The 22,819-nt window shown below is 43.3% G+C and overlaps 1 protein-coding gene across 1 annotated transcript in view; it reads left to right on the top strand.

The window, feature by feature from the left end:
- The window catches only part of PKDCC (protein kinase domain containing, cytoplasmic), a 77,465-nt gene that overhangs the window by 35,628 nt on the left and 19,018 nt on the right, over positions 1-22,819 (top strand). The window contains exons 3-5 of the mRNA XM_085612818.1: positions 3,330-3,601; positions 11,689-11,768; positions 13,159-13,266. Coding sequence (XP_085468944.1) covers positions 3,330-3,601; positions 11,689-11,768; positions 13,159-13,266 — 460 coding nt within the window. The remainder of the gene's footprint in view (positions 1-3,329; positions 3,602-11,688; positions 11,769-13,158; positions 13,267-22,819) is intronic.

Raw genomic sequence — 22,819 nt, 5'->3', positions numbered from 1 at the left:
TACAGGTTAATCATTATTCATCAACTGTTCAATTCCACGAAATGTGATCCATGTCTGGGGCTGTAGTTAGCAAACACACATCTATTGTCCATACACAACATACCCGCCCCCTTTCTTCTAGACGTAGCTCTTCCTTAGCAGAACTATTGAGCTTTAATGCCTAAGATGTAACATTCCTGCAGGCGTGTATGCTGATTCTAAATCTACCATGTGTATTTATTCTATGAGGCCTCGGAGGTACGTAGAGGAGGGTCTTGTTTGTCACCGTATTCCCTCTATATTTAGTTTGGTTAACAAACCTACTAATTTGACCTATAACTTCAAAGAAACCTATCTGCTTATGGAGATTGACCGTTTATTTCTGTGAATATATGGTTGCTGTAGATATTGTTGCACTGTATTGGACCTGTGTACGTGAAGCTAATTCATCACTGGATATTATATTCCAGAGAGCTGACTGCCCTGCCTTCTCCAGGCATTACTTGTAGATTGAAGATGCCTTTCAGGTTACCATGTGAGGTTGCTGGATTCCTTCCATTGAAGCGATGGCATTATATCACAACTGCTTTGTTTTCCATTTTTATTTAAACAGTATTACACAAAAAAAGCTTGTGGATCCTTCTGGAGGGTGCCTCGTCTCTTCATTCCATGAGGAGCAGGGTCAGTACTGATTTCATAAGTCAGGTCTATGTCAAGAGTGGCTCGGTGGGTGAAAAACGATGGGTTGGAATGCTACCCTGAGTGATTGGCAGTGGTTAGACTATTTGCAACTATTCCTCTCCAACTTTTGTGTGTACACTGGAGATATGTGACTCGGCGGAGTCCATTTATGCAGCAGGGTTGAGTACATTATTTGACGAAAGCAAGCAAATTATGCAGTGCAATGTGACACATTTTTTGATAGTATTACTACATTATCTTGTCATTTTTACGCACCTTTACAGTCTCAGGACAAAGGTTTCACCTCTTTAGTAATAGTTTAACACCCAAACAAAGCAATAAGCAACTGAAAGATGACCAGTCAACCTTTTAGAAGGGTCTTCCACTGTGCGACAACATGTGTCACTGCTTTTTAGGTCTCGCCTGACCCAGCGCATGCGCTGGTCTGGCAAGACTTATTGAGAGTGCTCCAAAAAGTGCTACCAGGCCAGCATAGAGCTACAGTGCATGTGCGCGGACGCGCGCGCCGCGCTTGACCGCGATTACTTTCGCGGCCGCACGGCCGCTTTGATGTTTGATCGTGATCGCGAACGCGATCACTTTCACTTTCGGGGCCCCACGGCCGCTTTGCATAGCCAATAGGTCTCGGTTTTGGGACCTTATAAGTATTTAGTTATGCAACTGTTGCATAGCTAAACACTTATAAGGTCCCAAAGGCGAGACCTATTGGCTATGCCAATGCTTGTTTGATTAGTTTTTGATCTGATAGAGCGAAAAGCCCACCATCTTGCCCTACAGTGCCTAGCACTGTGGTGAGTTTTCATAGCAGCTAGGGCCGGTGGGGTAGTGACCAAAAGGCAACACAATGAAAACAGCAGGACTAGAACGGCTTGGGCTCTTTATTCCTGCCCCCGCCCCCACCCTGACCTGACCCCCACCATCAGCTGACACGGAGAGACCTGCAGCAACCTAGGAGCCACTGCTGGCAGGGAATCATGTTTTCCCCACCCACCCATCCCTTCGTTCAGGAGATTATATTGGTTATGCTATGTCCTTTGTTATACTGTTAATGTATAGAGTTGTGCTGCTGGTACAAATTACTGTTGTAGCTAATTCCCCTCTTCTTTTCTGGTTCTTTTCTTTGTTTGTTATACCTTCTGTTGTATTTGGGCGGAGTGAATTCATGTTTGGCAGGATACTTTAGGTCCCCTTGGCATCTCACAAGGCACAGTATAATATGCACCTCAAAGAGGATGTTTGCAGCAATTGCTATAAAGATGCCTTTTGTGGGGGGTTGGGTCGGTCTCTACCGCAGCTGTTTACCCTCTTTTCACGCATGCGCACTTGCGCTAAGGACCTTTGGTGTGGTTTGGAGGATGCGGTCTGCTCCAGGGGATCAAGACATGGCCTGGTTGCCCAGATTACCTATCTCTGGAATCAAGCTATCCTGGCTGAAGAGGGGTGAAACCCCGAAACCGGTCCTAGGATGCTTGGTCCCAGTCCAGGGAGGACCTGGCTTGGCAGTTCGGGCTGGACTGTTCCCATGAGGCACAGGGTCAAGACTGATTTGCATATGGCTGGGTTCAAACTGGAACGGCACGGTGAGCAAAAAAACGATGGATTTAGGCCCAGATCTCTGTACTGGGTGAATGTATGACATTGTTCTGCATTCTGTCCATCAATTGTTGTTTTTACAGATTACCTATCTGGCAGAAGTTGGGGGCACCTCAGGTTGCTCTGGTGAGCGGACCTCCTGCACAAGTAAAGAGTGAAGGGCTTAAGAGGAAGAGGTGTGGTGCAGGGGCCTGGGTGCCTGACTCCGGACTACGGGGTTCACGGTTCAATCCCCGTTGCTGACAGCAGGTTAGCCCAGCACCATGTGACTCTGGGCAATAGCTTGCTTAATCTTCCCGAGGGCCCCCAGCGCTGGGACACCACTTCGGAGGTAGCTGTGCTCTTTACAAATACTGGTATTTAATTATTTCATTAAGAGCATTTGGGACTTTTTTGCTCTGTGGAGGCACTTTAGAGAGTGCGCAAAGGCCAGAGATGCAGAGGGGACAGGTTAAAGGGCAAACCATGAGTTCACAAAATGGTTTTTGATTCTCAGGGAGGGATTGGGTGACTCAATGTCTGGCAAACTTTGTTTGTGGAAAAATAATTCTGTTACAACCAGTGCTTTAAATGGGCTGGTACTGTCCGGTACTGAGTACCGGCACTTTTTAATTTTGAGATGGAGAGTACTGGCAATTTCAAGAGAGGCGTAATACTTTTAATGGGAGAGTACCGGGACTTCTAGTTTTTCCATTTCAAGCACTGGCTACAACCTTTTAAATATGAGTGCTGTGCTAGGTTTTTTCACATTGAATGTTATGTTTTCTGTAATAAATACGCCCCGAGATTGTGATATCTCTAATCAAACTACAAGTCTGAATCTTGGTGCCAGGCTGGTACTGCAGGGGTTGTTGGGTTGGAAAGAAGGGAGTGTGTCTGAGGTCATCGACGGGTCCCTTGCATACATGCAATGGAAAGCAAGTAATGCCTACTGTGTTGTACCGCACTGGTGGTTGAACCTGTGGACCGAGGGATGGTGGATACAGTAGTCAGTGAGTAAAGTAAGTGTCCTCTACAAATGAAAGCACACTAATGGCTGCTCCCTTCCCCTGCAGATCTGCCTGAGCCTGGTTCGCCTTCTGCATTACCTGGCGCACTCCCCGCTCGGATCCGTGACGCTGCTGGACTTCCGCCCCCGGCAGTTCGTGATTGTCGACGGGGAGCTGAAAGTAACCGACCTGGATGACGCCAGCACTGAAGAGACTGCTTGTTCTAGCCACAGTGACTGCTTCATGGAGTTTCCAGCCAGGAATTTCACACTCGCATGCTCCGCGGAAGGCAGATGTCAAAACATGAACGAGAAGAGGAACCTCTACAATGCCTACAGGTACATCACTGCCCCCCTCTTTCTGACTCCAGGCATGCACACGGTGAGCTAAGTGAGTCATCGGTAAAACATAACATTTGTTATTTTAATCAGCAAATATTTTTTCAAACAGCATGCCAGTTATTTCACGGTTAGTGCTAATGTCGAAGTTAAAGTCGCAAAGCTGCTCTCAATATCTTAATAGCCAGTTACAGGAAATCCAAATATTAACTTATGCATTTTTCTTCCGTTGCGTTCGAGGGCCCCTGCTGAAAGTGTTGGTTTCATAAACCTCTAAGAACAGATCGTCTTATTTCCAATGCAAACGAGACTCTTCACATCTCAGAAGGCGCTAGAGGGTTGGGCCTAGAACTTCAGCCTGAGAACAGCTTGAATAATTGAGTGTGGCCAAGTTGATTGAAAGTATATTAAAAAAGAAAACCCAGCCTAGAAAAAGAGGTGCATCCATTTTATTAAAACATGGCTACCCAAAGAAAGATGGCCTTTAACTTTTGTTCTTCATTCTAAGTGCTCGGTTAGCAGCATTGCTATTTCCAGTCCTACCTCTTTTCCGAGTCACCCTTTTCTGCTTCTTTACTGGAGTTGTGCTCTGGGATTAAGTGAACAAACACTATCGAGTACACATTATGGTACAATTACCACCTTGTGGTCCTTTTACGTGCTCTCCATGATGTGAATGGCCCGCCACAATGTATGCTAGATCAAGCTCTCACAATGCCCATAGCCACTTTCCATATTGCCCTAAAGCGACTGCCTACAGTGCCTTACAGACATATTGCATGGTGTGATAAATCCATATCCAACAGTGCTTAATCCATCGGCATTCCTCAAAGGCACCTCTCCTGAAGTGGGGACTCCTACGGATTAGGGGTGGTGAGGCATGAAAAAAATTGAACACTTACCTGTGAACAGCCGCCACCTCTCTGCAATCCTCGTCTCTTCCCGGCAGCACGGAACGGAAGCACACATGTTCCCAGACTCTCCTAAGCCATTCACGAAGCTGATGTCATCAGCATGATAGCAGCGTTGTGATTGGTCTGAGCGGTCTGTTTGGTAGCTCAGGCAGTGCCTGGGACAGTTCTCCACCCGGCTGTGCAACACTGCCGGGTGGAGAAATGCTAAGTGCGCATGTCAATTTGGCCGGCCAAAGACAACAAAGGGTGGACTAAGAACAGTGTTATTAGGTGGGGTTAAGTTATCATATGTAAGACTTTAGCGCTCTTCAGCAGTTGGCTTTAGGTTATGCTGGGAGGGAGTGTTAAGGGCTTTGTGTGAAATCACTTAAGATGGCTGTGGAAGGTGGTGTTAGCTATGTTAGTGTTTAGCTTATTGTATGGAGAGGCTTTAGCACCGCAGTAGAGGGCATTAGGGTATTTTGGGAGGATACATTGAGTACAATGGGAAATCATTTTAGATGGCTCTGGAAGGTGATGGCAGTGATGTTAGCGTAAGGGTACCTTGGGAAGTGCTTGATGATTTATTTAAATTTTCTCAAAATAACCATGCGTGCTCTTATACAGCAAATAGAATCAGTGCATGCTTTACTTTATAAGTAAATGGCAAATTATAAGTAATACATTATTCAAAGAACCCGAGCACTTGTATCAGTATACTGCACTCTCTTGTGAATGGCATTCACCATTGAGCATAGAATCTACCATGCATTACACTGTTTGCTGACCTTCTTTGATGCAGTCCATTTTTAGGTTTGACTTGTAATGATGTGTCATAAACCATCAAACAAAAATCCTTCCTGACATACTATATTTTATTCATACTCAAAGTGGATTTGGTGCAGTTTCCTTTATCCATTGTCTTCTTTGGCTCAAAAACCTTCACCCATTGGTTTGAAACTTTGTCAATCGTATTTTAGCTCAGCCCACAGGAGTATTTATGTCTCAACTTCTTTCTATTGGCTCTTAGAGTGTAGCTTACTTCTACATTGAAATAATTGTGGGACTATTATACATCTGCAAAGTACTCTTTCTGGTCACAGTTTTAGTTTTAATCTCATCCTTTAACTATATACTGAAAGCACTTCTTTCTTAATTGTTGTACACTGCAGCAGGCATTATTCATTGCTTCTGTCAAAACTCAAGTGCTAGCATCAACCTGTTGGTTTTGCCAGTGCTATTAACTAAAGAACTGAGCCAGTCCTTCATTCACGGTTGTCAACCAGTTTTGTAAATGATGCAGGGGTGCTTTAGTCCTTCGCTGGTTGTCCACGCTTGCGCATCAGTCCTGCTCTTTCTGCACATGTTCACTCTCTAAGATAAGGCGCACTATATGGTTTTGCATAAAACTGGACACGGGAGACACGTGTTTAGGGTAATTTGTACCCCATGCCCAACTTCTCTCTAGTTGAGTAGATGTGAGCAATTCAGGCATTTTTACATAGAAGGTTTGCGTCACTAATAGCACATCTGGTGATCACTCTCACATACCAAGGTTTTAGCACACTAAGGCCTTGAACAATGGGATTCATTAATTCTTAGTGCACTAAGGCCAAGAGTGCATTAGTTTGTCACTGTCGCCAGCTGTAGAACATAAAGTGAACTCTTAAACACATTGTTGTTGGACCACGCCCCTTGCACGAAGGATTCACTAATGCTCATGCTTGGTACAATCACAATCACCCACCACTTTGTGTTATACGGTTCTAGAGGTTCCTCTGCAAATAAAGTATAAACCAATCAAATTGGTACCCCCATCTTTGAAGAAATGTTCACCATTATATTGCACAGTTCTGTTCTACCCTCTGCCTGCTCAGAAACCTAGATTGTATCCATCTGCCAAACGGCAGTGGTTTGCCCGCCCTGCTTCTAATGCTGTCTCTAAGATAGCCAAGTACATCCTGCTAGCTTTATAGGCTGCAGGAACAATTCTTTCTTAGTGTGTTCATCCTGTTCCATTTCTTAAGCTGTATTCATATTACTAAGCTCTTCTTGCATTAAAATTAGGAAACTCATGTTGGATGCCGGCCAGGAAATGATACAGTAAGCTACCAAGTAATAGAATCCGAACTGAATTTGTTTTATTGCTGAATATTAAGCACAACTGAAAATGATTTCAATATTTGTTTGGGTTCCTGCTATGGTTATGAATAAACATTTCCTCATTGAAATGATCCAAAGACATCATTTTACTCTTAGGGTTGTATGTTAGAATATCAATGACAAAAATATGGTCTGACATAAATATGGAGTCCTAAACATTGTTTACAAAAATATTGCTACCTTTGGTGTAGAATTTTTTATTAGTAATATTAGATAATATTTTGGGAAATTATATTTAGGACACTATATGTTTGTCGGATGATATATAGGCCACAATATTCACCACCTTGGGTGACCTTACTGAGTCAGTGTCTCTTATTTATTATTTTGAGATGCACACAACCCCATAAACATATATATTTATATATTAATACACACACACACACATATATATATATTCAGAAAACAATCCCAATTCCACAAACTTCAGAAGAAGCAGGCACAGACTCCAACTGTTGCAGTGCAAAACATATTTATTACTTAGTGCTTAATTATATCCATGACGCGTTTCGGCCATGCCAGATGACCTCGATCACGATATGTATACCACAGCTAAAGGTGAGTTCCGCGTCAGCTAACTCAAAGCTCAAAATGCCCTGAATTTGCCATTTATAGTGTGCAACACATAACGCACACTTCAGCTATATTTCGGTCTTTGTAGACAGCCTTTTTTATGCTGTCCACTAAGCGGTCTACTGAAAATGACGGGGGTTGGGAGGTCATGCGTTATGGTGTGGATTGTGCGTTTGTGAATATCAGGTTTTATCCTTTTTTGCATTCACTGAACCATAGCTAACTTTTAACTCTGTTTTTCAGTTCAGGTCAGTTCCTTTCATTGATATCTTTTCAGTGTGCCCCATTGAACTGCCAGGCGCCCATTTTGTGCTAAGCACAGACTTTAGCCAGGCCCTGTGCCCAGCCCCCTCCAACTGTGCACGGGGGTAGGGTAATCGCAGCACCTGTACCGGACATAATTCACTGTGTGTGAAATTTCATTCAGACTCGATTAATCAAACAGCGCCGACTCTGTAAGTGAATGAAACTGTGTTTGCCCTTCATTTATCTTTGTCTCCCTAGGCTTATCTGTTCAAAACCTATTGTAGCCAAAATAAGCTTAAACCTGCCAAATGCCTGACAACGTTCATGTAGATTCATCAATTGGTACCAAAAATACAAAAAAATGAACACTTCTCACCACCCCTTTAAATCTGCCACCCCTCTGACGGACCTTCATGAATTTGTAGTGATGAGAACTACATCTCATCCGATAGCACGTGACCCACGTAGTGTCTCCAATGCTTTCCTATCATTCCCTGCTGAGTGGGCATGAGGGCAGTAGCTTTGTTCACTACTTCTATACACCACATAAGTGATTCCACACAAGAGAAGCTAGTAAATGTGTTACTGCATCTCAAACAGTGAAAGTCAAGCAAGTTAAATAACGTAAAATGCTGTGGGCTGTTCGACTGGGCGTATACAGAGGTTGTATTTTTTTAGCACAAGTAAAAGTATACAAGAAATCTCCAAATGAAAATGCAAAATGTGTGCTTGGATTTTTAGAGGATGGGTATACTAGCAGAATATCGTAGTCTAAATATCGTCTGATAAAAATATTATGTTCAAAATATAGTGTGCAAAAATACTCCATTGAATTTTATATTAGAAAATCTACACACAACGCAACAATAGTTTTGTAAATTATATTTAAGACACAATATTTGTGTCAGATGGTATTTTTCTTAACAGTATTCTGACATAGACCAAGAAGATGCATTTTGACTTCCTTCACAGACACAAAACTTTGATGGTGATTTAGTGCTAGGGTTAGTGTTCCTCAGATGGCTACCAAGGCAGCCTGAGTTCATCTTTTCTGCCTCTTACGCGGCCCTTCCAGTGCAGCTGCAGTGTTTCGAAAAGAACACATTGAACCCATGATGGTATCCGCCCTTCTGTGCCTTAACCTTCAGTGTATTTCAAGAAGATGGGAACCGATGCAGCCATGTTATTCTTCTTTTCAGTGTCAAATAGTATTCCTCTAGAAGACCAACGATGAAACAGAAAACTAAATTAAGAACACGCCAGATGTTTGGAAGAGAGCCTATCCACAAAGGAAGAGTTGTTTTCCGCCCATCAGATTTTTATACATTTCCCGGTGGTATTTGTCTTGTTTAGTGTGGTTTTCTCTTCATGTAGAAATTTCTCTTCTGTAATCTGTGATGTCTTTTTGCGCCTCTTTATGTTTAGTCTTTGTTGCATGTGTTCTACATCATATCCGTACGCAGCCTAAAATATGACTGTGGTATAGTAAGACAAGTTAGTGTTGTACAGCACAAACCGCAATCATCGGACAACAGAGGTCCAATCAATTTTTTTTCAACACAAAAAAGCGTATGTTACATCTGGAAATTAGAAACTGACATTTAAGTTGGGAGTTGAGCATGAGTATTCACAGAAAAAGAAATTAAGTCCTTAGTTTTTATTTTGAGCACATACTAGAAGATCATTATGTGTAAAAAAGAAAGCAAAACACCTTTGTTGCATGAAGTTCAATGACCACGAGGGAGCGGAGCTTTTAAGGGTAGGTAAAATGTGTTGCTGAGCGCTGCACTGCATATAATGAAGGCAACAGGGCCGTATTTTTTATTTTTGGGGGGGGTTTGAGCGAGCCTTTGTCAGAAAAGGAATATGCTGAGCCCTTCTAATCTCTACAAGATGGAACATTTCAGAAACCAACATTATTGGACGGGACATCAAATCAAAAGTAACCCTCTGGCTCCACTGAAGTGACTTTGAAAGAAGGATCGTCCCTGGTGTGGATATAAATCATAAGCCTAATAAAATAAGTGCATATATTTAAAAGCTGTTTTGATTGGAAATGCATTCCATTAATCCCACGCGGTTGAAAAGCTAGACCCAAGCCTTACCAAGCTGATATCTTTACTCCACTGTTCCCTAATTGTTTCCAGATTAGTGCATGATTAAAATTCAAAGATAGATGGTCTCGAAACAATATAGCAGGTGTTTCGGGGCTCCGCAATCCTCTCTTCATGCCACAAGGACCAAACATAGAGCATTTGATCTGTGGCAGCCATAGCAGATCAGTACAAATTGATTCCTGCTGGATCAGGTGAGGGACCTGCAAATGCTCCAACAAAAACCAGGAAGCACAGGTGGCAAAAGAGAATGAGATGGCACATACACAGGGGGAATGGCTGACTTATTGGCGCACACACAGCAACACATGCACGCACACACACACACACAGACACACAGAGCTTCCAATCACAGCATGTAATCTCAACCTTGAATTTAAAGAGGTGCAAAGAGCTTATTTATGCAAATTTTATAAAGGAGAGAGATGGCTAAAGAGGCACAACAATTTGTGACCTTGGATAAGACATGGCAAAAGTATATTGAGCCAGTAAATTAAAGCGACTAATCAAGAGTGACTTATTATGATGTACTCTGTGTAATTGACACATTTAAGGAAAGTGAATCCTGCATGGTGAAATAGGTAGGCGGGGGAGGGGCTTATGACTTGCAAGATAAAGCTCCAAAAATCTAAAAAGTGAACGCCTTAAAATGTGTGTCACAGATCAATAATAACAGAGGAGTTACTTCCCAAATTGCAAAGGGTCCTGAACCATGTTGCTAGACTCCTATTTATCTAATCTATAATAGTACATTGTGCCTGTGCTCGCGTAAATCCATTGGCTGCTGGTTAAAGAGAGAACTGAATACAAGACCCTTGCAAGACTATTTTAATCATCCTCAAGTCGTCTACGGTCATTCCATGGGCTGCTTAGTCAAGCGCTTTTACTTTTTTCAAACTCTCTCCCATGGGCCTTGCACCGCTGGAGTCTGGTCTATGACTGGACCTTCTTTGCAAGGAGCAGGGGAGGGTCCACAGGAACATGATTCTTTTTCAGTCTTTTAGTCGTTTCTATGCAGACTTTTTGGTAAATTGGTATTTATGCACAGCCTTCTCTACTGTATGTCTTTTGCAGCAATATTTTGACAAATTACCCCTTTTGACGCCCTTCATTCAAATGACAGTGGATGGAGTGAGAGGTGATTCGCCCTCCAAGTCCACATGCTTTGTAAGAAACTTCCTTTACACATCACGCAGATCACATGCCAGTCCAGCTCTTTTTTTTTTACTTCACTCCATCCTCCTTGCCTCCCCTGCCTCTTCCCTGCGTCATCATTGGGCCTGTTGCCATCTGGAGGTGGAGATGGTTATAACAGCCCGATGGTGGGGACAGACAGTAGGCAGACTATGTCTCTGCCTTTAACAGAAGGGACCATCAGGTGCTAACGTCCAATGTATCGCAGGAGCTCTAGAAAAAGGCGGCAATATTGTTTTTCATTTTGAATTGTTCGTAAAGTCCTGAGATTTTTCACAATTTGCTAGTTGTCTCATTTCTCAGGATGGAGATATCCTCCTTCCGAACCTGTAAGAAATATGCAAAGACAGCAGAGTGGTCTAACTATGCATTAGGGGGGGGCTGCTTCCATCTGTTCCCGTGAAGCTGGGTGGCATGTAGAACAATCGGACCGTACATGCAGTTCCCGACCATTCCTTACATACATTGTTTGTGGTTTCATCCATCATCTCTGCTCATGCTGTCTCATCCACTCTGCCCTGCTCAGGCTATAATTCTATCTGCTCCGTCCCACATCTGTACAGGACTGCAGGGCCGAAGCTCCAGAAATAGATATTTAATAAAATCTGTCCAGAAAGCAGACAGGCTCGCAAACAACCACCCTACACTGGGCTTCCCAGCAGGCTGCTGTATTAATGGAGCATTTACTGGTGACCACAAGGCTGCCTTGTGTATGCTCGCTTGGTCCAGCTGAGCCAGACAGCTGTGGGAATGGCTTCAGCCATGTATTTATTTGATTAGAGAATATGAAGATATTTCCTGAGAAGACTGGTAACATAGCAAATATTGGAACTGTATTTGTAGCTGTCCCATGGTTACTAGAGACATACCCTGCTTCAATAAAGGATGTCTTTTTCTTCGGCAGGTTTTTCTTCACGTACCTTCTGCCACACAGCGCACCTTCTTTACTGAGACCTTTGTTGGATGCAGTGGTGAATGCAACAGGTATTGTAGTACTTCTGATTCGCTTTGTAGTGATATGTGTCCAAGAGGGTTGAATAAGGAGTTCTCCAAAAATATACTGTTATGGTTTGAGAATCCCTACATTAAATTGTTTTGCAACTATTTTCTTTTCATATGTTCTATGTATATTGAAGACCAGCAGTTTTACAAGGAAACCTCTGCATAAAGCAATTAGTCATAAAAGTGTGTTTCTTTTAATCAGAGACTTAACGCAAAATGACTATCCAAGTTAAAGTATGCTGGCAAAGAGGTTTTCAGGATATTTTCAATGAATATGTATAAGGAAGTTTTTATATTCAATATCAGTGGAGAGTTTTTTTTATCACTTTTTCTATCTGATGTGGCAACAGTCCTGGTCTTCTAATATGATTATGTTCTGTCTTTGTGAGCTTTATTCCAGTAAAATGTCTCATTCTTTATATAGCTGCATTAGAAGTACTCAGCTCCAGTGTACACTAATTTATCTCCTGCTACTCATGTCCACTACATCCAGCAAGCATTGTATTGCCGCTCTTTTCAAACCACCCACGCTCATAGCAGCCCGACTCCGGGCATCTTTGTGCTAACGCTTTCTGCTATACTGCATTGACTCACTATTTGCCCCTCTTTCTTTGTATTTTGTAATTCTTTATTTGTGTGCACGTGTTGAATATGCCTCTAGTTTTTGAATGGTGGCTATTTTTTGTTGGTACACACACATTTGTACCCAGTATTTTGTTGTCACGAAACTTCTTGCATGTCTGGATATTTGCATGATAAATTATTTGCCTGCCTTTTCTAAATTAGTGTGGTTTGTGTGCCATCTGCAAGTTACGTTTGGTTTCCACCTGTTGTGTCTGTGATTTTTTTCTACAAGTTAAGTTGTGTTTGGTTTCCACCTAAAGCTCGCAGACAAAACCAATCTGTGTCACACATCCCGACTTCCGTATACTAGTAACAGATTGAGAAGATAGGGCCAGAGGAGAAGAGGGAACCAAAAGTAAGCTATGGATGCTGAGGATGGTGCAGGAGTATCAGAGAGTTAAGTCAGACATTGACAGGGCTGTGCACAGTGGGAAGAAGATGGATAAAAGAGAGGGTTGACTGAGCAAAGAATATTTGGTGATCCATGGGTCATGGAAAGCCATGGCGCTGGGCTACCAGGTCCTGAATATTGGTATAGTTCAGGATGAACTGCAAACACCCCCTGTTCTCCTTTCATTCACATTCCTGGGAACCAATCGCACACATAGATGACTGCATGCAACTTACTCAGGCAACTTTGATCAAAAGCATTTAAAATAGCAGATGTAGTCGTTACAATATGTTTGAGTTGTAGTAGAGGTGCTATTTTTGATCATTTTCTGAAATGTCTTCTTTGGCACTTTTTTAGGAGAGCTTCGTTGGGGGATCGATGAAACCATTGGTCAGCTAGAAAAAGTTTTGTACTTGTACAAGAGTGGCCTTTATTTGGGAAACACGACCCGAACTCTGAAAGCAGGTAAGCTAATTCAAAACATCATTTAAAAGGCCTTTTCGAAGGCACGCTAATATAGTTAGAGAACCTAAAACGTTTTCCCAAACCAATGCATATTTGGACTTATTGTACTTGATTTCTTATGATGCTCTGTCTTCTGCTAAAAGAAACGTCATATTAGAATCCTGATTCACAGAACCCACGATCCAGTTATCCTTTTAGGTGTTAACATTTTCTTTAAAAATCAGGTGTAGTGTTGTAAATTTTTCATTTGTAGACGTTTTCTTCTAAGATTCTCAAGCCCACAAGTTACCATGTGAAGGAAGAACACTTTAGAGTCGAGGAAGTTTACAAAATACATCTATGTATTTTTTGGGGTGTTATTCGCCGGCTTAAGGACTATTATGCTACACTGATCCATTCACTTGCTATGTTTGAGTATGCATTTCTTTGTTGCTGGTTACTTGTTGCAGGTTAACCCTCCATGGAATAGTGTCTTTAAAATATGTAAAAATTGCAAAGACCAAGGAAGTTTATCTCGGTCTGAACCATGTTTTGCCAAATCTTATTGAACCTTGCATTTTATGGCATGTAGAGCAGGCTTTTCAAAGGTAAATCAGTGCGATTAAGATGGTTTGTAAGTCCATTGCCATCACACTTGAAACATGTTATATGGGGGCACATCACTCTACTGTAAGAGCATTTCAGGTGCTTTTAATGCGGCGTGAGTTGGATCTGTGGTCCCGCTTGTCTTGTGTATGTCTGTGGTAGAAGGTTTAAGACCTGCTCGGGAGACAGTGGTGTTGTTATAATTCTGCTTGCTTCACGAGACTTTGCTTTGCACTCAGAACAATGTTGGGCAAAATCTCGTTATCTCTGTTGGACTCTAAAGTAATCTTGGATTCATAGGCGCCTTGGTTCTCCATATACACTACACCATAGCATCTAAAATGGACACGGCGACAAACGCGTGTTATTGGTAAAACTAGATACTTGGTGTTGTTTGAGTTTAATTCAGGCACCTGGTTCAGTGGCATAGCCTGTGTGTCCTATGCCTGAGTGCCTGTAAGGACAAGCCCCCCTCCCGCTGCTTTTTAAATTATGAAATACACCAATTATCAGGGTTCATTGGGCCCCTGTGCAACTGCACCCAATGCACCCGTGGGAAGAACGCCCCTGGCCCAAGTGGCACGAGCCCTGTCCACTGTGACGTTGTGGATTAAAAATCGAGGTTATTATTCAAAGTTCAGCAGCCTCACAGCACCAGTGATTCGAAAAGGCACGCGACTGCTGATTAGTTGCAAACATCAAACCTTTGGAAAGAGGCAGAGGAGACAGTGTGCTCCTCGTCAGACATTGAAACGTAGACAGAGATATTTCTTTACAATGTCCCGACCAGAGATTCAACAATTATAAACGGTTCCTCCGGGCCTGGCAGGGAAGCGGGTGCAGGTGAGCGGCCGCCTTCGCTAATTCTCAGATTGTCGTCACATTCTGAGCTGAGTGATGCCTGTCAGCGCGGGGGAATTATTTTCAGCAGTCCGGTCGAAAACACAAACAGCCCTTTGTTGCATAAGTGCGAGAGGCTGAGCCTGACTGCGACGGCCGTTGATTCCAGTAGCAGCTGCCAGGTCTGCCCAGTTCCTGATTTTACATTTATTTCAGATGAAATGACTTGCGTATTGTGTGGCTGTGAATGTAAACGTCTTGTGTTCACAGTGATTAAATAGTCGGGCGGTGTCTGGCCTCTGGTAAGTTAGTGAAGGCTGTACTGCAGTTTCTCAACTGCTAAATCTCACTCGTGTTGATTTGATATATTTAAGCAACCTGATAAGGCCGCACAGTGCTCTGGACAAGTGTTTCCAGCGGCCATTTTAGGCGCGCGTGAACATGGCCGTGCCGCGCGGATCAGCTTTCCTCGTGTACCGCCAGCTCCCGCCTCAAGAGCTGAAGGGCACACACAGGCCAGGTTTGGGAATATCGGTTCCATATTGCACATGTGCGGCGCTAATTTGCATTTAATTGGTACAAGTCGCATCAAGATGAGGGTCAGTTTACGCGCAGCCATCATGTAAAAAAAAAGAAAAGTTTTGCAGTTATGGGCTCCATGATTACAATGTGAAAGTATCAATGTAGGTGCCTGCACAAGATATGTGCCCATTTGTAGACATTTTAAAATGATTTAAAACTGGGAAGTAGTTAAAATTATTCAAAGAGTCACTGTGGTTAACAGTATAATTTCTCATGCCACTGCAAAAACAATGTTGGTTGACGTGAGAAGCACATATCACATTTTTATTATTTATTAGGTCTGGTGGAAGCTAAGAAATTTTGATTTTAGTCAAATTAGATACATAATTTACTTATAGGTGCTTTCCACGAGCCTATTTCATTCATTGGTCTCTTATTTTGCCGTTCTCATTTTTGTTACGCCCACTGCAGCATGCCGCATGGGGCAGCTGGCATATGGCCCATATCAGCCATTGACTAACCTCAGTGGGGGTAACAGCATTCTGCACTTTCACAAGGAGCACATCTGCACTCAAAGTAACATGGAGGGGACACATTGATGTTCTGGCCGGAGGTGCATTAGGGTGCAGTTTTCAAAATCTATAATTATGGCGCAGACTGCTTTGAATTTTATTCTTGGAACCACTGCGAACTAAGCAGGCCTTAAAGAGTACAGGTGATGTGGTCCAGCTTCTAAAGGTTGAAGCGCAATCTGCCACGCCATTCTTGATTTTCTTGAGCATTAAGTAATTAATTTCTTGCTGTTCACTCTTTGTATTTAATAAATGCATAGTTTTGCCCCTGAGGATGCAGTAGGTATGACGTCACGTTTCCAGGTTGAAAAACATCCCTTTAGTTCATTGGAGGATTGATGGATTGTTGCTTTACTCTCTCATCTAGCGAGTGAAGCAAGCCAAATTTTAAGGCCCAGCGCTAGTCCTGTGTAGTATGCAGTCTGACTAAAACAGGTGCACCACACTTGGCAGGATCTACATTGTGAAAGTTGCCAGCAGGTTCGAGCACCCTAGCATTGCTCTTACACATCATCTTAAAAAAATAGGTCATGGACCTCAGAAAGCAGTTTGCTTTCAATTTGTTTTTACTTTTGCCACAAGGCACATAAAATCCTTCCCATTGTTAGGTAATTGTCAGATATTACCTTAGGGTGATATTAAATGTATGTTTCTAATACACTTGCACCCCGGCTCACTCATTCACAGGTTTCAACTTTGTATTGATATTGATTCTGCTTGACTTTGGAAATCAAGAAAGTCTATTTCATCAACACCAGAGCCCAGACTTAAATGTTGTCTATACTTCTTACATTCTGGGTCATATTTCATCCATTCAGACAATATTTGAGCTAGGTCTCGTATTTTATATAATTTGGTTGTACGATACAGAAAACATTTCAGACTTACGCACCCAGTTATGGAATATCACACCACAGTGTTTTAGTTAATGTTGAAAAACTAAACAGAGTATTTTCTATTATGTGAATGTTTGTGGGTCCGTGGCACTTTTTTACCTGAATGTCACCGATGTTTTTTCAGAAGTGAAATTTATCTCCTGCTCTCCTAGCCTCCTTCATTTGACAAGTGCTCTCAGCAGTGCCATTCTCTCAAATTCTTGTGTTTTTTTCAAGCAGGCTTTGGGCATCAAACGAGGAATTAGGGAATGCAAAAATGTCTTCCAGTTTTGCAGTCTTGTTCAGAGAATCCACATTTTTAAGCATTTAGCTACTGAAGTAATTATATTTATTGTAATTGGAAATGGGCATGTGCTGAATGGTTTGATTCGTTAATATCTGGCGGCCAGTGGTGTATAAAACTTTTATTAAACAAGTGAAGTGTCCTGGAGATTCAGGTTGCCCTACTTGTAGTTCATGGTTTTCTGCTTTTACTACGTGTATGTCCTGGCATAGTTTTTCCTCGTAGTCTTCAGTATTTCCTCCTGAGTGCTATTTGATCTGAATATGGATGAGTCTTTTTCTTGCAAGTTAACTTTGAAAGCATTTCCATCACGACTTTCTAGGTAGATTAACTTTGGCGTTCTGTTTTTTGATTCCGGTAATATTGTATTCCACCTACTCAACTGTGATGTGCTTTCGTTAAGATAAAAATATAAATGCGAAATCTTGTTGCTCCAATTGATAATTTTTTAATAATTAGGGAGACTATCATTTTAATTCTGTCTGTATCCCTGATACTGAAGGATCAATTTCTTTTTGTGGGTTCAATAAGAGTAGTTATCAGAACATCACCAAAAGTGTTATGCATTAGTAGCTCATAGTCTTCACATGAAAGTCCTTTCATCGAAAAAATAAAAGAAAACTCTACTCAGATATCTCCTTTTCTCATGTTTTTTATAATGATGCTGGAGTAGTATGCCGCCCTGAAGACCCTTCACTGGCTCCCGATTCATAAAAGAATTTTGTTTAAATTACTATTGACAACGTTCAGAGCATTTCACCGCTTGGGTCCTATATACCTCTCTACAAGATTCAAGCCATATATCACAACGAGGACACTTAGATCTAGCTCTGCAAATCTACTTAAGGTGTCTGGCTTCAAATTGTCAACCAAAGGAGGGAAATTGGCAACGGTATTGGGGGCAAAGGCCTGGAATTCCATGCCAAAGGAACTTAGAGCGACAGAACAGGAAGAGCAGTTTAGAAAGGCTCTAAAGACTTGGATTTTTGGAAAAGCAGACACCTGCTGTCTGGCCCTCATTTAGCTTTCAAACTGATACAGCTGACTTTGGTTATCTACAGCGCCAGGAGATTCCGTTAGTAAGCTATACTTTTCATTTCATTTCATGTTTCATTCTTAACCATACGTTAGCCTTCTGTTTCTCAAAGCCGGTAGGGCTTGGCTTGTCATGGTTCCTTCAACTTAATGCCATAGGTTTGTCTTTGTCAGAATTTCTCTCACTGACATAGTATTTAATGCAGCATGGCTCATTCATAAAAAAAATCTACATCCCAGCGCCTTGATGATCCGATATTTTCTGTCACTTCAATTTCACTAAGGTTTCCAAGGTTGGTGGGAATCTGAACTGGATTTGGCTGTCGCGCTTCTGGAGTTCAGTTTTCACGGTAGTCCTTCAGTTGGTGGAGGAAGTGGTAATCCTTTCTTGGAGGATTCTACTCTGTTGGAGACTGCTCTGCTGAATTTAATCCTATCATATTTTGCCTGAGGTAGTTGTGATTTCGTCAGAGACTTTGGCACACAAGGACAACTCTCCAACAGAGGGTTTACCTTTTCCTCTGCAAATTAGAGTAATTTCTTTCCCAGGTAACTCTAAACAGGTCCTTAGGGCCTTGTTTAAGCACAGGTGCGCTGGCATCAGGCCGCTGGGACAGTAGGACTACCCAGTTTAGAATTCCCCATCAAAATCACACAGGATATTTTCCAAAAGGACTTTTGCCAACAGAGCAAATGCACTTTCACCAAAACTGTGCAGTACTGACTGGCCCCCCATTTCTAGACGGCACATTTGGCATTTTGTTGTTTAACAGAACCTACGCACGGCCGAATGATGTTTTTGATAAATCAAAAATGTAATGTCTCTGATGAGCTAGGAGTTTTTTCATAAGAAATTGTTGCTTTTTTCCTGCCTGTGAACACTACCATGGTTTGTGTAGTGACCCCAGTAAGAAAAAAGAAGCACTGGCGGCCTGTTCTTTCCAACAGCGAAGCCAGCTGAGGCTCCATTCTCAGACATTAAGTTATTTACTACCTCTAAATGGGGTGCAGGAAACTAGAGGAGGGTGGTCGGGAAATCAAATTTCCTATTACCACCTACGCTTACATGCCATCCATGGTCTCTGCCCACGAAGACCCCACCTTGACTGCATGTGATTCAGAGTATTACTGCATGGCACTGGCTCAGAAACCTGAATCTGTAGCCAGTGTCTTCAGAAGCACTGTTGCTTGCCTATGAGAGGGCCGTAAAGAGAAAGTCATCAGGCCATTGAAACAAAAATGTATTTTCTCAGGTTCATATTGTAAGCCCCTCTTCAAGGTTACATCGATGCCGGACCAGCGTGAGAGCACACAAGGCGCATAGATAGCCCAGCAACAGAGGAGAAAATATCTAACCCTGATAACGAAAAGAAGATAGGAAGATCTACAGCTAGGGCAAAGAGTAAGGGCGATAGCTGACAACCTTGTCTAGTGACCCTCGCCAGGTGGATCGGCTGTGAGAATTGTTCAGTAATCCGACTCGGATTTCCGGATGGCTGACGACAGGCTTGGAGAGCCCGTCCGCCGTCCGGAAATCCCTCAGTACTCCTCCGGCCACCTCTTTACGACCGAGGGAGTACGATGGCAGTTTTTCACTGCCATTTCATGCCGGTCTCTCTGGCACGAAAAGGCAGTCAGAAACTGTCTTTGGGGGCCCCCAGGGGTGCGAGGCTGCCTAATGGCAGCCTGGGGGCACCAATGGTGCCCCTCTGTGGATCCCTTTACCCGGTAGCAGGCAACTTGGGGTGCCGGCCACAGGGTGCAGGGATGAACTGCACCCCTGCTTTTCACAATGCAAGCATGCATTCCGCTCGGAATGCATGCTTGCATTGTGAAGTATACGAGTGCGACAGAGCCCTGTTCGGTCGCATCGTACTTGCAGGGCCGTAACCGACGACAGCAGGTCGGTCGGTTACGGCTCCTGACCGATGTCAGACGGACATCGGAATCGGCCCCATAGTGTGCAAGACGACTGATGTCCGCTCCCTGCCTCTGGCGGATGAATCCCACTTGATCCTGGTCAATTAGTCCAGAGAGATAAGGCAGCAGTCTGTTCACCAGAATCTTGGTATAGATCTTGGCCTGTGTTCAGAAGAGCAATCGAGCTGTAAGATGCACACAGAGTGGGTTCCTTGCCAGGTTAGGATATACGTACTATCTCTGCCGCCGCCATGGTTGGTGGTAGGCCTCTGTCTGCCATAAATGTGTTGAGCAGCGTGTTTTTTACAGTGACTGCCTTGCTGGAACAAAAGAGGGGACATCAAACTCTGAAAAGTGTCCAATACTTAAGAAATGAAATTGAGCTGGGTGATACTAGAAAATCTTCCAACTTGTGGGCAAGTAATATGCACCTTTGTTTGAGGATTCCCCACCAGTGGAGAATTATCAAATGAAGCATGCAAAAAGTGATTTATGGAATGCTTGAAATAATCTCAGTCAGTGGTAATTATTCAAGTTTGCATCAATTTTGCACACCATGCCACCCCAGTTTGTACTCGGGACTATGCAAATCAGTTTTAAGCCTGCTCTAGTGGGAGCCCAAAGTGCCAGACCATGTCCTCCCTAATCCGAAATGCAAGCAGCTCAGGCCCGGTTTCATCCTAATAAGAGCTCATCAGCTGGGTATAACTTGGTTCCAGTGGCACAGTGTGCACGGGATCCATGAATTTCATAATCCTCCCACTTAGGGCGTTACATTGAGGCATACAAAATACACTACGACAACTGTACTGAGTGCCCAGTAATGCTTGAATTAATCTCAGTTACTGGTAATTACTTGGGCCACATCCCAGCCCATCGTTATTTTTCACCTCATGCCACACTTGTATGGACCCAGCCATATGCACATCAGTCTTGAGCCTCCTCCAGTGGGAACACTCAAGTTCAAACTGCTAGGCTAGGACCTCCCTGAACCAGAACAAAAGCAGCCTAGGACTGGACTCGTCAGCCATGTATAGCTTAGTTCCAGTGGCACAATGGGCACAGGACCTACATCTCTGCATACCCATGCCCCTTAGGGCATCACACTGAAGGATACAAGAAAGTGATGGATGGAATTCTTGAATTAATCTCCGCCACTGGCAGTTACATGGGCCGCATCCCAGTCCATCATAATTTTACACACCATGCCACCTCAGATCGAACCCAGCCATACGCGAATCATTCTTGACCCTTCTCCAATGGGAGTCACTCTAGCCCAAACTGCCAGGCCAAGTCCTCCCTGAACTGAAACATAAGCAACCCAGGACCGGTTTGCCCTTATTAGTGCTCATCAGCTGGGTATAGGTTGGTTCCAGTGGCACAGTGAGCATGGGAGCCAAGTCTGTCCATACCCTTGCCATTTAAAGCAGTAATTCATACAGCTCAGGCTGGACTGTTCTTGTTGGAGCAGGCGCAAGACTGGTGTTCATGTGGCTGCTTCCCAACTGAGGTGGCATGGTGCACAAAAGAACAATGGGTTGGAATTCAACCCCGCGCGATTGCCACTGGCTACACTTATTGCAAGCAATTCTCCCATCAACATTTTGCGTGAGGAATCCTCCAATGGAATTATCCCTGTCGTAGGAAACAGGAGAAGGTCATTTCACCAGAGGAGCCTCCACCATCATAGTTTCAGCTAAGGGGGAATGGATCTTGGTTCTTTCACAAAGGCCTCAACAATAGGATGTGGGTACAATTCTGTCCGGCAGCTACCATCCTATCAGTGTTCTGCCCTCTATAAAACCCACATTGATTTTTTCATATTCTTATTTTAATTTCTTAGTAAGTTTTCTTTGATAGTCTTTTCCAGCAAAAATAATTCTTTGTCTCGAAGATATTTAGCTTCTATTTTCTTTTTGTACTTTTATAAATCCTAAATGCAAAATAGGACAAGATCCAGAGTACTGCAACAATTAGTAAAGCTTCTTTTAGCGGGAGAAAACAAAGAGTAACTTTTCGCAAAGCTCTCCGGCTCGAGTACCTCTTACTTTTTGGGAGGGACGGACCGCCTGCTTTGTACAAGGGGAGTGAGAAAAGTGACATTACCAATCAGCAGCAAAGTGTTCTGAAGCCTGTTGTCAATCTGGACTCTGGCAGAAATAAAGTTTAACAAGGTGAACTCTGATCGGGTTACACAGAGCGTGGAGCCCTAAGCTGCCATAATGTTCCAGCTGTAAAACATTTTACAGCGCTGTAAATTAGGCCCCACTCTGCTTCAGTAACTCCAGTGCACAGTACATAAGGTGCACAGCGGGTGTCTGATTCAGCCTAACGCGCTGCCCTCGGTCTGCTGCCTACGATGAATCGTGGGCGATGCAACGGTAAATATTCAGGGCCACAGTCTGACGATTCGCCTTGTTTGTGCTGTGTTGTGAGGGCAGTGTTTGGGCCGAGGCAATAGACTGCAAGCATCCCTCGAGACAGCCCCCAAGGTCACGGTCTGGCCCCATGGCATTGGCCTTATTGCTGCGTCGGGGCACCTTTGTAGACTGGAGCCACCGCATTTGAAGTCTGAGTCACGGTTTTTATTGGCCATTTAAAACATTTGCGAGCCCAACCTACTGAGATAAATCAAGTGCAGTCAGAAGTTAACTTGCCCCGGTGTTCGTTCCCTCTGTGCAAGCGGCTAGAGGGGTGTGCCAAACGTTCTTTACATTTATAATGCATACAATGTGTGCACAGTAAATCAGCACACCCAGGCACTCTTTCGAAAGTGTATATTTTCGGATATTTCTCCGTTTGTGGCAGATACAGATAACAATCCTTTGGGAGTATTCTTTCTACTCTAACTCCGCGTGAGACACTTAAGGAACAGCAAATCCAATGTGAGGCACAGTCTG

Source organism: Triturus cristatus, chromosome 6 (genome assembly GCF_964204655.1).
Source record: "Triturus cristatus chromosome 6, aTriCri1.1, whole genome shotgun sequence".
NCBI classification, from domain to species: Eukaryota; Metazoa; Chordata; class Amphibia; order Caudata; family Salamandridae; genus Triturus; species Triturus cristatus.
The sequence above is the reverse complement of the archived record's forward strand: the minus strand, read 5'-3'. Positions and strand labels throughout refer to the sequence as shown.